Here is a 13715-nt window from a genome sequence, read left to right as displayed (position 1 = left end):
TCAGACAAATGCGCGGCCATGAAAACTAAAGTTTACTTTAAGCTTTGAGCCGACGTTACACTTTCCGCCACTTACCACCCAGCTCCGTAATTTAGACTGCGAGGGTGGCGGCGGCGGTAGTAGTGATGGCGCGGCACAGAGGGGGGGGGAGGGGAGGTCGGGGATCGGTCGGGGAATGGTCGTAGCTGCTCGCAGCTGTGCCCTAAAGCTACCTTTCTGGAGTGGCGCACGTACTTCTTCCATGAGAGATACACCTACCTACGTCCTACGTCGCCGTCCGTATCTCGCCGTATCTCTCGGTACACCTGCATTAACCGGCGAACCCGCAAGAGAGAGGAAACTCCGGGAAAGGCGTTTTCCTCGCCTCGCTCGCGGTCGGAAATTGCGGCGCGGCCGAAGCCAGCCACGGCAATTGGTCGAACTTACCGGAAGTTCGCGCGCGCGCGCGCGCGCGCGCGAGTGAGCGAGCGGACGAGCCCGTTTCGCTATATCCCCAGACCACACCGCGGACTGGGATCGCTAAAACCAACTACCGCTCTAAACTGCCACGACTACGCGAGCGAGTTTCCGCAACTCGGTTTCGAGGACGGCTCATCGCGACAGAATAGATACAGATCGCATCCGTCCGGAATTCATCCTGCGGAGAGCAATCAGAATCATGCCCGCGGGCAATCCGTTCTCCGTTCTGCGTCCTAATCTGTTTTTCATCGCGTTCCTTTTAGTTCGGCCGAAGCGAGATCGAACGCTCGGCTCGAGTCACGATATTCTCTCGTGCGACTAATTAAATTGTTAACGCGACGAGTGCACGAATGCTCGAAAGATCGATTGAAAGACTAACGCGCGAGAGTGGTATTATTTGAAATTTGACTTGGCAGGGAGCGAATAGTCTGAATTTTTGCGCTTCGTGATTACCGGAAACCATATGTATAGGCAGAGCGAGACAAATATCGGGAAATCTCTTGTTCAAACCTAAGCAAGTGCTTTCGGGAGCCGCTCCTCTCCTCTTCGTATCCAGTCGGGAGCCCGCAGCAATCCTAATATCTGAGAATCTTGTGTCAACGTGACCCAAATATCGCGGAGCTGCGAATGGGCCATTTCGGCGTTCCTGCGCAGACGTCGAAATTGTCGACATACCGTGTCTGAGGCCGGGAGAAGGGCGGATACGCGGGGGGGATTCGTGTGCTGTAACGTCGCTGTAATACAAGTCGCCAATTATGCCGGTGTCGCTACCGACGGGCAACGCGCTAACGCCAGGAAATATCTCACGCGGGCGTGTCAAAGAAAATGACGTTTAAGCATTAATCAACATTGCACTGCGATAAACTCATCGTTACGCCGAAACGGAGCCTTTGGCTGGCAACTCGCGTAATTATCCCGAGCGTCGCGAGATCTATTTTTTTCTTAGACTCGCGAGCGACGTGAGGGTATCGTAAATTCCCATTCGTACGAGACGTAAATTCGTTATTTCGCTGACTCAGCGACTAATGCGACTTTGTCAGATCTACAATGCGCGCGAGAACAAATAATCGCTACAGATTACCTGGTTATTAATATCAGAATGGTTTTGACCGACACGCGATCTCGATTTTTGGAAAGGTTCGCTAATGCCGCTCCCATGGCAGCCGTGCACTTTGTTTCATTAATCATCCATTACATGAACTTACGTAATATGAAACTGTCTTATCGGCCCTTAATCGATACCCGTCAGCCCCAACCTGAATTTACTTTTGACATTGGTTAATGGATGTTGCATTCCGTCGCACGCGACAAAACATTAATTAATGCCAATTAAGCCGCGCGCTATTTACTGCTAGTCATTGTACACTTTATCTTATCCTCCATGTGCTCGTTGTGAGCGAAATTACAACGTCGAGTTTATCTGTACGATATCAGTCCGTTCGCCACGTAATTTATTCGTGTTTATTTTAGTTCTAAATTGAATAACGCTACTTAATTAATATTAACGATTAACGCTAAGAGTAAATGCCAATTAATGAATTTCCGATGGAGGTGACGTAACGTCATCGATGAAAATTGATTGTTCGCTTATCTTTAACGCTTCTGAGCCTTTCGTATCAATCTCGGGATCATAGGTAGATTCAAAAAGAAGCAGGATTGGCAATTCGCGTGACTTGCCAAGCATCCTTACAATTACGTTTACGGTATAAGCCTGAGGCGCGATGTCACGATAAAGCCGCAAATATAATCGAGCGGCTGGGAGGGCTCGGAGGGCTGATGTTATTTAGAAATTTAAATGATAAAGTTAAACGCCCCGCTTTCCGCGAAAGAAATTTTCTGTCTCGTGATGGTACGCTTCCTTTCGGCCGAAATTGATTGCCGTGGAAATAGGATTTAACGCTATTACCATGGCATCTCCAAAAAAATTGCTTATTCCGCGGCGTCACGTCAACGTACGCGAACGATGTTCGGAGGTGCGTGGTATTTTTGATACGCCCGCTGATAATCTCGTTATCCTGTCATTATAATGCTGTTTATCGAGTTTACTTCTTTTCCCAATATGCGAAAGCGACTGCATTGTTCGCGCGCTTTTACATTACACAGTAGAGTTGCGATAGATATTAGGATTTATTTATGTAAAATGGAGGGGAGAATGTAAATGTAGACAGGCGATGTAAAGACAAAGATTATGCAAATCAGAGACTTGCTTATAAAGATTCACCATCACCATGGACCGCAAGACAAACGACGCGTATTACTGCAAAATATCTCGTTCTCTCTCTTTCTCTCTCTCTCTCTCTCTCTCTCTCTCTCTCTCTCTCTCGCTCCTTTTCTTTTCTATCTCTTTGTCACGTGAGGAAATATTTCACTGTTACTACGATATACAATTTTCACGCTGGATTCCCTCATTCTTTATAACGCTGCTGGTCAGCGATTGCATATGTGACAGCCGGCGGATGATGTGAGATATAAACGGAGAAAGAGAAGACTAGAAATATCGAAAACAAGAATCGAATGTGAGATGGATAGGGGAAGTGGGAAGAGATGGGGAGGGGGAAACGTTCCACAGGGAGGGCGGTATGAAAGCCGGCGAAAGAGGAAAAAGTCGACGATGACGGTAATATCTCTGGGATAATCCTTTGCTGAGAGATTGGGGTCAGGAATCTTTAATCTCGCGCCTCAAAAAGAACTCAGCGCGCAGCCTCGAGCACGCTGAAGGGCAAAGAGGGAGGATCTCGCAAAATCGAAACCGCCGAAGAATCGGAGAGCGCCGGGTCGCATATTTGCTGTAATGTGAATTTCTTGCGCGGCATGTAATGATCGGAATCTCTAGCCGTGCTTTCTCGCGTAAGGCCGCAAATTTTGTACTCACAATTAGTTTTTCTCGGCATTTATACGGTGGTAAAGTGCCAATTACAACATTTTTTACAAACGCAAATGTGGGGGGAAAAAACTGCGAAACGAATAAATGAAGAAAAATGAACAAACAAATGAACGATTATCTTAACGGACTTGAGCTAATAGAAAAATACACCGATAACAGCGCCAATGTTCTCTCGCCTTCGCAATGTACCGTTTAGAATTTCAAATCGCAGTTACCGCTCGATTAGCGGTGTTTTTATCGATAAATTATACCGGAATAACACTTCGAATAATGGAACGAGGTGCGGCGCACTGCGGCGGTAATAATCTGCTGGCGTATCTCCGCGGTCACTGGAAAAAGAAGAAAAGACGCATTAAAAATGCAGAGAAGACAATAACTGGGACTAAAGGTCGGCGCGCGATAGGGGGATGAGGGGGAGAAGTGAGAAAGAAAGCGGGAACCCCGAGGGGCGAGGAAGGAACAAAGAGAGAAAAATGGATGAAGTAGTAACGGCAAATGTAAAGCCAGCCGCGCGAGCGAGGGGTGCCTTTCGATCCCTACTCCGGCGAACTTTCATATTATCCGATCTCGTGACCAGATAATGAGAGGCGAGCGTGAGATTGCGAAAAGTAGATATCGTCGAATACGAATTTAGCCGGGCGGTGGCTCTTTTTTGTCAACGGGCATAAGTTAATCAGCCTTTTCTGGTATACGGCTCGCTGCGGACGGCGTACGGAATCGCGAGAGAAATCGTACTTTAAATTAAAAACTTTCTTATTGATTCACTTCCACTCGCTTGGGCTTACTCCGGTAATCCACCTGCTCGCCAGGAAGCAGTTACTCTTATGACCAAGCGCTGTACTTTCCGCGGGGTGTGAAGTTTTAACTCTAATCCGATTCATCTTCCGGCTTTATCGAGCCGGCGTTGCTATAATCTGGTAGCTAAGATGGATGATAGAAATCTACTTAATCGTTATACGTACTACGGAATATGATTCCATATCTCTTCTGATAAAAAAAGTACATATTAAAAATAATTAATTATTAAAGAGACAGAGAGAGAGAGAGAGAGAGAGAGAGAGAGAGAGAGAGAGAGAGAGAGAGAGCATAGAATAAATTTTGCATTCCTTAATCAGGCTCTCGGCGATTTAAAAGTTATCGCACAATAAAAAGGATTTGCGTGTTAAACTGAATGTTAAAATTAGAAATATTATTGAACAATTAAGTAGAACGCGCGATATCCGATCCAAAGCGATTCATATTGTATTTCTATATTGCGCAGAAAAATACCCGCTGTCATTAATCGTGATATACTGGTATAACGCCGCGGTGACCAATTAAGCGTTTATCTGTTCTTCTTTCCGCCGCCCGATAATAGTGCAACGTAAAACCTGCCAGCCCGACACCATTCGTTCGTACAAATCGATCCCAAATGACCACGCGTCGCACTTTTTCACAAACATTTTCGTCCGGTCGACCCGTCGTCCGCGCGCGCGGATACGCGGACGATGACGTGTACTCTCTACACGCTGTACTTTACGTCGCGCACGCTTTTGTCTCGCTGCTAAAGTGGATTATGCACGGAAGAAGTAGCGTCAATGTTGTGCCCAACTATGCTATGCATACGCCCGCCAGCGACAACGGAGCAGTGCTCGCAGCATTCATTTAATCGCATTTCTACGAGACCGACTAAGTGTCGCTCTTTCGTTACCGCGAGTCTTGTTTACAATGGGCGCTTTCGCAATCGCTTTTGCCGTCATGCGCCCATCCGACCGTCGACTAGACGGCAATACGATACGATATTAATAATACCCGGGCCCAGAAACGCGGCGCGTTCATCTTGTCCGCGTAAGTAGAACGAGCGTGCGGCTGACGCGACGCATGTGGTTATTTATCCCGCACGCTTCTTGAGCGAGAGTTTAAAATGGTGTGTGCGCTCCTATTGATTTCGAGGAAGAAAGAATTTTGCGACGAGGAGAAACGTAAGCTCTAAAGATATCAAATTGAATAACGACAAAATTGATTGACGAGATAACTGGATAAAATCTTAATTGTATGTTATTATATTTAAGAATGCAAATTTTGCATTGCGGAATTTTCAAAATTCCATTTAAACAGATTTTGTTTTATTATTTTCTCAACGCGCGGCGTAAGTTCGGTCCGCGCGATTTGTAGAATTAATAATGATCTATCTCGATCAATCTTCGTCGAGCGGAGAAAGATTCAATCGAGCGGATCGAGCCGCGTTCTATCAAACTGCCGCAATACCGCCGGAGGAGATGAGGTAACTTTCATGATTCCCGAATTGATAGGAACAGAAAATCGTGCCTCGCGCCCGTTCCAATTCGCACGCCCGCCGCGTGCGTTTAATCAAAAGGCACGTGCACCCATCGTCGGCCCGTGTTGCCCGTCTCTTAATTGCAATCAGATTTTACCCGGATTGATCTGTGACAGGGTTTCACGCGATTCGGCCGACCGTTCCGGACGAATCGTTTTATCCATTAAACCGCCAACAGTAGCTGGGAGAGATATTTCGTTTGGAGCTGTCACAAAACACGTTGCGACCGACCGTCACTGACATTCCCATTTTGAACGTTCGCTAAGAGTTTAGTTTAATTAGCTCTCTTTGAATTTTCTCTCATATATTTTTCCAGATGTATTTTGAAATTATTAATTTTATTGATTACGTCGAGAAGCCACCATAAATAAAATTCAGAGGAAAAAAATTAAAATTTCGATAAATAATATCAGAGAGAGAGAGAGAGAGAGAGAGAGAGAGAGAGAGAGAGAGAGAGAGAGAGAGAGAGAAGAGAGAGAGAGAGAGAGAGAGAGATGGGCAGAGACAGAGAGAGAGATAGGAGAGAGAGAGTACTCTCCAAATAAAGCTAAAATTTATTTAATATTGGAGACTACACTGCTCCTAAATTTAATTATGTTCAGCGTACTGCACATATCAATCCTCGGCACGATTTTACTGCGTTTGATGGATTCGTCACAATTATTTTATATCAAAGTAAATTTGTTCATGTCAAAAACTGAGAAACGATGATTCGGCGACGGGCGTATCGACGTGTGCTTCACGAATAAAAATTTCGCACAAAATTATTTTATTCAGCGATGAGCTTGTCTCGCGGAGGCAAAATGTTTCACACGATTATAATTTAATTCAGAGGTAACGCGACGCAATGCAAAGGGAGACTCTCTCGCGAGTGTGCGATGTTTTTAAAGAATAACGACCGTTTTTCTCGCAGAGAGCCAGCATCGCCAAATAATTTTAGCTGGCACGCGTGGTGTTCGCGAAGGCGAACCGGCGAAAGTTAAAATACAAACGCGCGTGAAAACGACATCGTGCGCCGACATAGACAAATAAAAATGCCGACGCGACGAGACTTTATTGCCGTCGCTTCGAAGCTCGTTTGGCCAATTCGGCGGTTAATAATACGTGATGCGATTCCGGCGTGCATCGTGCAAGCAGACGTTGGCCTGTCCGAGCTGACTTCGCTGCGATATTCTTACGAGATTGCAATTTTATGTGATCTAAAAGCGGCGTTTTCTCCCCGCCATCTTGTTTCGCCGAAAGTGTTACTTTCATACCTTATAACTTGTTCACGGAGAATTACTTATACTTCGACGCGAGGCGACATTAACGATCGCGTTGGCGACGTCGACGTTTATTATATATTCTCGTCGGGATTTTCTCACGAAAATGCAATGTTTGCGTGATCAACGTAAATTTCGTTGAATGCTTGCCTCGACGGATCCTTCCTTCGCCGAACATGAGCGTGGCACTTTTGTTTCATGTCACAACTTACCCGCAGAAAGTTAATATATTGCCGCAGGCGGTAACAACGAACCAGTTCGATGTTTTAGTTCTAATTAATTAGTTTCTCTCTCTCTCTCTCTCTCTCTTTCTCTCTCTTTCCCCTTTATTCTTCTTCCTTTCTATTTACGCTATGATTTTTTACACTTCGCGTAGATTGTGTTTACTTGCTAAACAAATCCTTCCTCGCCTAGAGACGCTAGTCGTGTTATTTTTGTGGCGTGTGGTAACTTGTTCGCTTCGGAAAATTGGTATACTCAGGCGACAGTAAACCACTAGACGGCCTGTTTGGCCTCCTTGTTAAAATCTTTGAGCGTCGAGAGAAGTCGTATTTTATTCTTCATCCATCAAACAAATTCTGTCGGGCACGAGCGTGCCGCCTCGGTAACTTCCGCGCGTTGGTCTGCCCGTAGAAAATTAGTATGCCCCGACGACACGCGGCTTAAGACGATTAAGCTCAAGGACGCGTCGCCGCGGGTCCCATTTATCGCGCGGGACACGCGATCGTCTCGCCTATACCCCGGGACCGCACGTAACACGATGACAGAGCTATCGTTGTGGCCGGCGATAAGACGATTCCGCCTCGCTCTCGTTGCTCACAGCAAAAAGGGACGCGGCTGGTAAGACGATCGGGACAGCCAATTCTAAAATAGGCTACGTTCGGCTTTGATACCGCGCTGTGGTTTAATGGTGCCTCTAATAAAGACGATCGTATGGATTATGGATGACTAGTTTGGACATATTGCTCATGCTTGCAAAATCCAGAAATCCATTGTTCCTTGGCTAAAAAATGAAAAAGGAAGAACGAAGAGAAAAAGAAGGGAAGGGGGAGGGAGAGAGAGAGAGAAAGAGAGAGAGAGAGAGAGAGAGAGAGAGAGAGAGAGAAATTAATTAAATTATTTAGAACAGACAATCCAGGTTCGATTCTCGGCTGAGGTGATATTTTTCGCAATATATACTTCCTGTGGGAGGATAAAAGGGATTTTAATCGTTATCAAGATTTTTGATTATCGAATTGCTATAAAAGCGCTACGTTGTAAGTCTGCTAAAAATAATGGCACGTGGTTGATAATAAAAAATTATTTGAATTTATCTCATATATAGAAATTTAGCCACCAAGATTGGCTATGATTCTATTTGTTTAAATTATTTGATTTTTTAAAATTATTTTTGTAAAATTGCTAAAAATGTCAATTATTTAAGAATTTAACAATACAATAAGATATTTTGGAGTTAATAAGGAAATTCATAAATAAAGTAGAATAATTATACATAATAATAAATCGATTGAATCGTCTAGTTTAAATAGTTTATTAGAGTTTAAAATTAGAACTGAAAATTCAATCTTTAAATTTCACAGCGGATGTGCACAATAAGCGTACGCAAAATTTATATTAAGATAAGTGAAATGTTTGGAATTTAGCTTTCCGTACAGCGATAGCTGTATTTAGTAGAAAAATAGAGAAAGAGGAGAGTACCTCTACATCTGCACTCGCTCTGAACCAGGGATGAGAGGACTCGTACGTTACGGTTATCGAAACGAGCTACCGGAACGGGCTACGTGGAATAAAGCGTTTTGGTTTACAGTTTAACGTTTCGCGTTGCGGTCATTCGCGAGCTCGCTGGCTCGCTTCGAGATGTTGCGAAATTATTTGCCGTCGGGCACGTCACAAAGCCCCGTGTTGCCGCGCGAACGAAGTAACGCGCCATCGAAATTCTCACTGTACCACGGTTATTCCGAAACCGACCGACCGACCGACCGACCGGCACACACGTATCCCGATGACGAATTCTTTACATTATTCGAAATCGATTTTCTCTCAATGGGAATTTCCATTTTTGCGAGTCCGCTTTATATCCGCTGAGTGGAGTTCGCGCCGATTCCGAGAATCGATTTCCCGGGGATTTCGTTTACGCGTTCAATTATCCGCGCAACATTACTCCTACGCTACGAGAGTAATGCCCGCGCGTTAACCTTTTATGATACGAATTTTTGGTCGGAATGTGCGTGAGCTGTGACGCAATATTCAACTACGGGGTTGTAATGCGAAGTCGTTGTGCGAGCGCATATTGGATCCTTTCGGCTTTCGTGGGATTACCGCACGGGTTCGATAATATCCATAATGCCCCCTCCCCCCCCTCCCTCCCCGATAGCTTCGATGCCGGCCATTTCATCGGCATCCTCCCTCCGCCTTTATCCATCTCGAACAGGTAATCTACGATGCTAGCTCCTTGAGAAATGCTTCTGACCTTTTAGATGGGTCCCCGTATCGTAATAAGTCCTCACGATTTATATCGCCTTCCCGGATATATAACAAAGACACCGTACTCGACAAATAAAATAATTTATCCATCCTCATCCGCCTCGCTTTAGCCCCTTCGCGTATCCTAAATTACACGATAATGCACAGGGTCTTAAATTTTCTGCACGGCAGAAACATGGCTGAACAGTAAAAAGAAGAGAGTGCTGAAAAGAAGGGAGAGGGAAAGAGAAAAAGAGAAAGAAAGAGAGAGAGAGAGAGAGAGAGAGAGAAAAGGAGGGAGAGAGTGACAAGGGGATGGTAGACGGAGAGCTAGAGGGAAAGAGGTGAAAGTTCGTGAAGGTATCCGAGCCGGCTGGCAACTTGCAGGAGTGGGACATGAGAGATGGCGTAGAAGAAAACAACGAGCCAGTTGCTGCTGCGAACAGTATTTCGAAATCTAAAGCAATGGTCTAGTTATGTTACATCTTTTTCTCCTTCCTTCCTTTCTTGCTCGCTTCCTTCCTTCCTTCCTTCCTTCCTTCCTTCCTTCCTTCCTTCCTTCCTTCCTTCCTTCCTTCCTTCCTCTGATTCTTCCTTCGCCCCATTCATCGTCATCGCGGGAACCGTGATGATCCTTACCATATGTATATACTTTACTATTCCGTATGTTCTTCAACAAACCATTCCTAGGGCAGACAGAGTAAAACAACGGTACATACATGTACTCGGAGTGAAGTGAACCTTCTTTTATCCTCCCTGTGATGATGGTCTCGATTTTCTCCTCGCGTTTCCTACGTCGAGCTTCGACCTTCTCGTAACACAACGACGCGCCGAAATCGCCCCCGAAATAGCCCGGGGTTCCTGAACTGTGTATCCCGAGTTTTCGAGTTTTTTGTCCGAGCAGAGGCAAGGAGAGATTCAACGAGATTCATATTGCAGGGGGTCCGTTTTATCGCGCGTTACGTCGCCAATGGCGGAGATGTCGACGACCTCGGAGCCAAGACTTTTACGTTCGTCGCGTAATATGGAATCACCAGTCCGTCAGGCAGGTATATATATATAGGGTTTGCGCTTCTCCGCATGCTTAGGTATCCCCCGTAGCCCCGGCTATCCAATATCACCGTTCTTTTTTCACCCGGGGAATCTTATTTGTCGGAGGATCCGAGACGACGCAACGGCGATGAAGAGAACGGCGCCGTACAATATCATCTCCCGTCCATCCAATCCTGAATTGTATCGGTTGACATCGTTCTCACAGACGTCCGGTTGCCTGGTGGAGATCTCGTCGATTTCGACAGAGGTAGAAAACTGGTCCCCCGGGGTGGGGAGGGAGGGGAGAGAGGAGACGATCGGTTTCCTAACGATGTATGGCCCTTTTCGCTCCAAATTTTTTTATCTCCCGTTTTCCGTTCCCCCTTTTCGTTCGCACCGCCATGGAGAGGAGGAATCTTCTTGATTCATGTGCCTGTACCTTTCACGAGGCGAACGGTACGTTCAGTTTGTTCGGGGGAAATAATGTAGGTCAACAAAGATATATTATATATATATTATATATATATATATTACTATACAAAGATATATTATATATATATATTATATATATATTATATAGATGTTACATTGAAGCGCCATTGAATGAATTTATGGTTAATTATGTTCGCACATCCACTTGCTAACGCACGATACTTGAAGCACGAAAATATGATACATAGCGCATTATAAAGCCCTTTCAGAGTAACGATTTCGGTAGATAAAACGCGACTCGCTTGCTCATAAACATCGCTGAACGTTGAATGGACTGCCCTTTTTAAACACGCGAAAGTTAATCGATACGTGCCGCATTTTGTATATATCGTCTGATAAAATCATAATGTATACTATGTACCGACGTGCGCCGCAATAAAACGGTTCTAACGAGGCCAATTAATCGCGCCGTTTAATCGGCTTCTCTATCCGGCTCGCGGATCGCCGTGAAAATCGTCGTCGGGTGCTGACATTCGCGATGGAAGAAGCCGGTTCGCTTATTTATCATTTCAGCGTGCGTCCGCTCGGTCACTGGCTTCGCGAAGTAACAAAGGAACCAATCGATTACTCGCCGTGGGACTGGACAAACGGCGGTCTTGCGTCCAGCGACGTGCAACGAGATAAGCATCCATTATGGCTACGTTCCATGGTCGTATCATCGCGCACCTAGGGCTTTAGACGCTTGCGTATCTCTCTCTCTCTCTCTCTCTCTTTCTCTCTCTCTCTCTCTCTCTCTCTCCGCTTTAATGCCACAAACGTGGGGCTTGCAATCAGACCTTGGCGTGTCCGCGGAAAGAGACGACCACCATGGAAATTGTGTAACGGTAAGAGCCCATTGTAAAAATGGATCTGGAGTAAGGACGAACGATCGCGAGCAAACGCGGGCGAGTACGACGGGCGCTCATTTTTTGAAATATCGATTAAAGATGAAATGGATTTGCTATGTAAATTTGGTCTCTCGTTCGTACGTGCAATATCATCCATCATTGACGTGAATATTCGTTCGTTTGTGTTCGTGCGCGATCTGGATTCACGTTAATCTGATGTGATACTTATTTTTGTAAATCGTTGTAGTAAAGATAAACTTTGAAGTAATTTTAAATAAAATATTAATTTTATTATTGATTTGCATCTCTAAGGATTTTAATTAAAATATTCTAAATATTTCATATTAATATGATTCAAGCTGTTGGATTAGCTGAGGTTTAATAAACCACCGTCCTGGTAATCGCGCTACATATTTTCACCTTAGTAACGTCGAGTTAATGCGCCGTCGACGAACGGCATTTCTCGCTCTGACGCGTCGAATCGTACCATCCCCTCTTTCGCAACGATTTTCGCGGTTTACGACAGCGTACAACCCCAACTTTACGAATCGACATGCATTTTGCATTTGCATTTTGTCATTTGGAATTAGAAATCAGTTTGAATCCTTCCTCACATGTCGTAATAAAATCCTCGACAATTATTGCATCATAAATAAATAAAAATAATTGCTAATTTTTTATTTATTATTATCGTGCGATTAATGGTTTATTGCTATCGCTAATAAATTGCGATAATCATTATATTGCAGAATTACGCGATATTAATTTGCGTTGCGGCGTCATATAATCTTAATGTGGCGCTAAGAGCTTTTAAGATCGATAAGTTCCGCTGTGAGACAAAGTTGTCGCGCGTGGTGAGAAGTTGCAACGACATAAGCGTAACTTGACACGTAAGTAATGCGCGTGAGCGTGTGTACACGTGTGTACGCGCGGCAGATGCGACGGTAACGGTGAGGCTCGATGAAACTGAGGAATTGCCGGGTGTTATTCTTTGTCGAAAGCCGCGGCTTATAAGCCGTCGTATTGATCCCGACGAAGATATAATCTAATGGACTCCACTTTCCTTTCCGTGCGTTACACTCTTTACGAGTATATCATTCACCGTTATAGCGCCATTTCACTAGTTACGAAGTAATAGGCACACGCCGGGCAATTTATATGATAGCGACGTGTATAATGTACACATAATTTCGTTTCTCCGCCTTTCATTTCGCGTCAGGCTACGCGGACAATTAGGATTATTAATCGAGATTATTTGGGAGAGATAATGGTGAGAAGATTGCAAATTACCATGACGAATATTAATATAAACAATTTTTCATGCGAGCGCAATTATATACTTAATTATATGAGTGCCCCCCCCCCCTCTCCCCCTCGTTTGATATCGGACGGCAAAATGTGATGAACAAGCGTAATATTATAATTTGCTTAAAGTCTCGAATTTTGTCGAGCGACGAGATTGCTCATAATAATCACAACAGTGCCATTGGTAGTCCATAAATATATTATCTCCCGTGAGAAAAGCCCAGATTTCTCTTTTTCTTTTTGTTTTCCCGCTTTCTCTCTTTCTCGTTCCTTTCTTTTACAGTTCAACTATTTTTCCACAGAGTGGTTTAGATTGCCCGCTATTCACAATTCGTTTCTCGTCTATCTGTTGAATCTGCGTCCGGTCTTCTCTTTCTTCCATTTCCACGTCGGACGTGGAAAATCGCCGTCTATCTCGCAGCAGTTGTTGCGTTCTTTTTCGCCGGATTATTTCCGGCGTACGTTTTAAGGTAACGATTGATGGATTAATTCGACGATATATCATTTTAACCTCTCGAAATATACAAGTATACAAGTAAACAATATGATCTGATGAGTGAAAAACGATCGGGTGGTTTTTAATCGTGAGTTATCAAGCAACGCATTTATATTTTCGCGATTTTACAATATTCACGGATGAAAAATCTATGAATACACCTCTTCTCAAAAGTATC

General features: G+C 44.5%; 1 protein-coding gene across 7 annotated transcripts in view; it reads left to right on the top strand.

Annotated features, from left to right (window-relative positions):
* The window catches only part of LOC105428781 (synaptogenesis protein syg-1), a 284146-nt gene that overhangs the window by 75412 nt on the left and 195019 nt on the right, over nt 1–13715 (top strand). The window contains exon 1 of one of the 7 annotated variants that reach the window (XM_089075107.1): nt 10138–10434. The exons of the other annotated variants lie outside the window; for them this stretch is intronic. Within the exon in view, the coding sequence (XP_088931233.1) occupies nt 10356–10434 (79 nt within the window). The 5' untranslated portion in view covers nt 10138–10355. Of the gene's footprint in view, nt 1–10137; nt 10435–13715 lie in introns of those variants that run through there. 7 annotated transcript variants of the gene reach the window in all.

This window comes from Pogonomyrmex barbatus, unplaced genomic scaffold, assembly GCF_055798465.1.
Source record: "Pogonomyrmex barbatus isolate J1 unplaced genomic scaffold, ASM5579846v1 scaffold18, whole genome shotgun sequence".
NCBI lineage: Eukaryota > Metazoa > Arthropoda > Insecta > Hymenoptera > Formicidae > Pogonomyrmex > Pogonomyrmex barbatus.
This window is presented reverse-complemented; position numbering and strand designations above follow the sequence as displayed.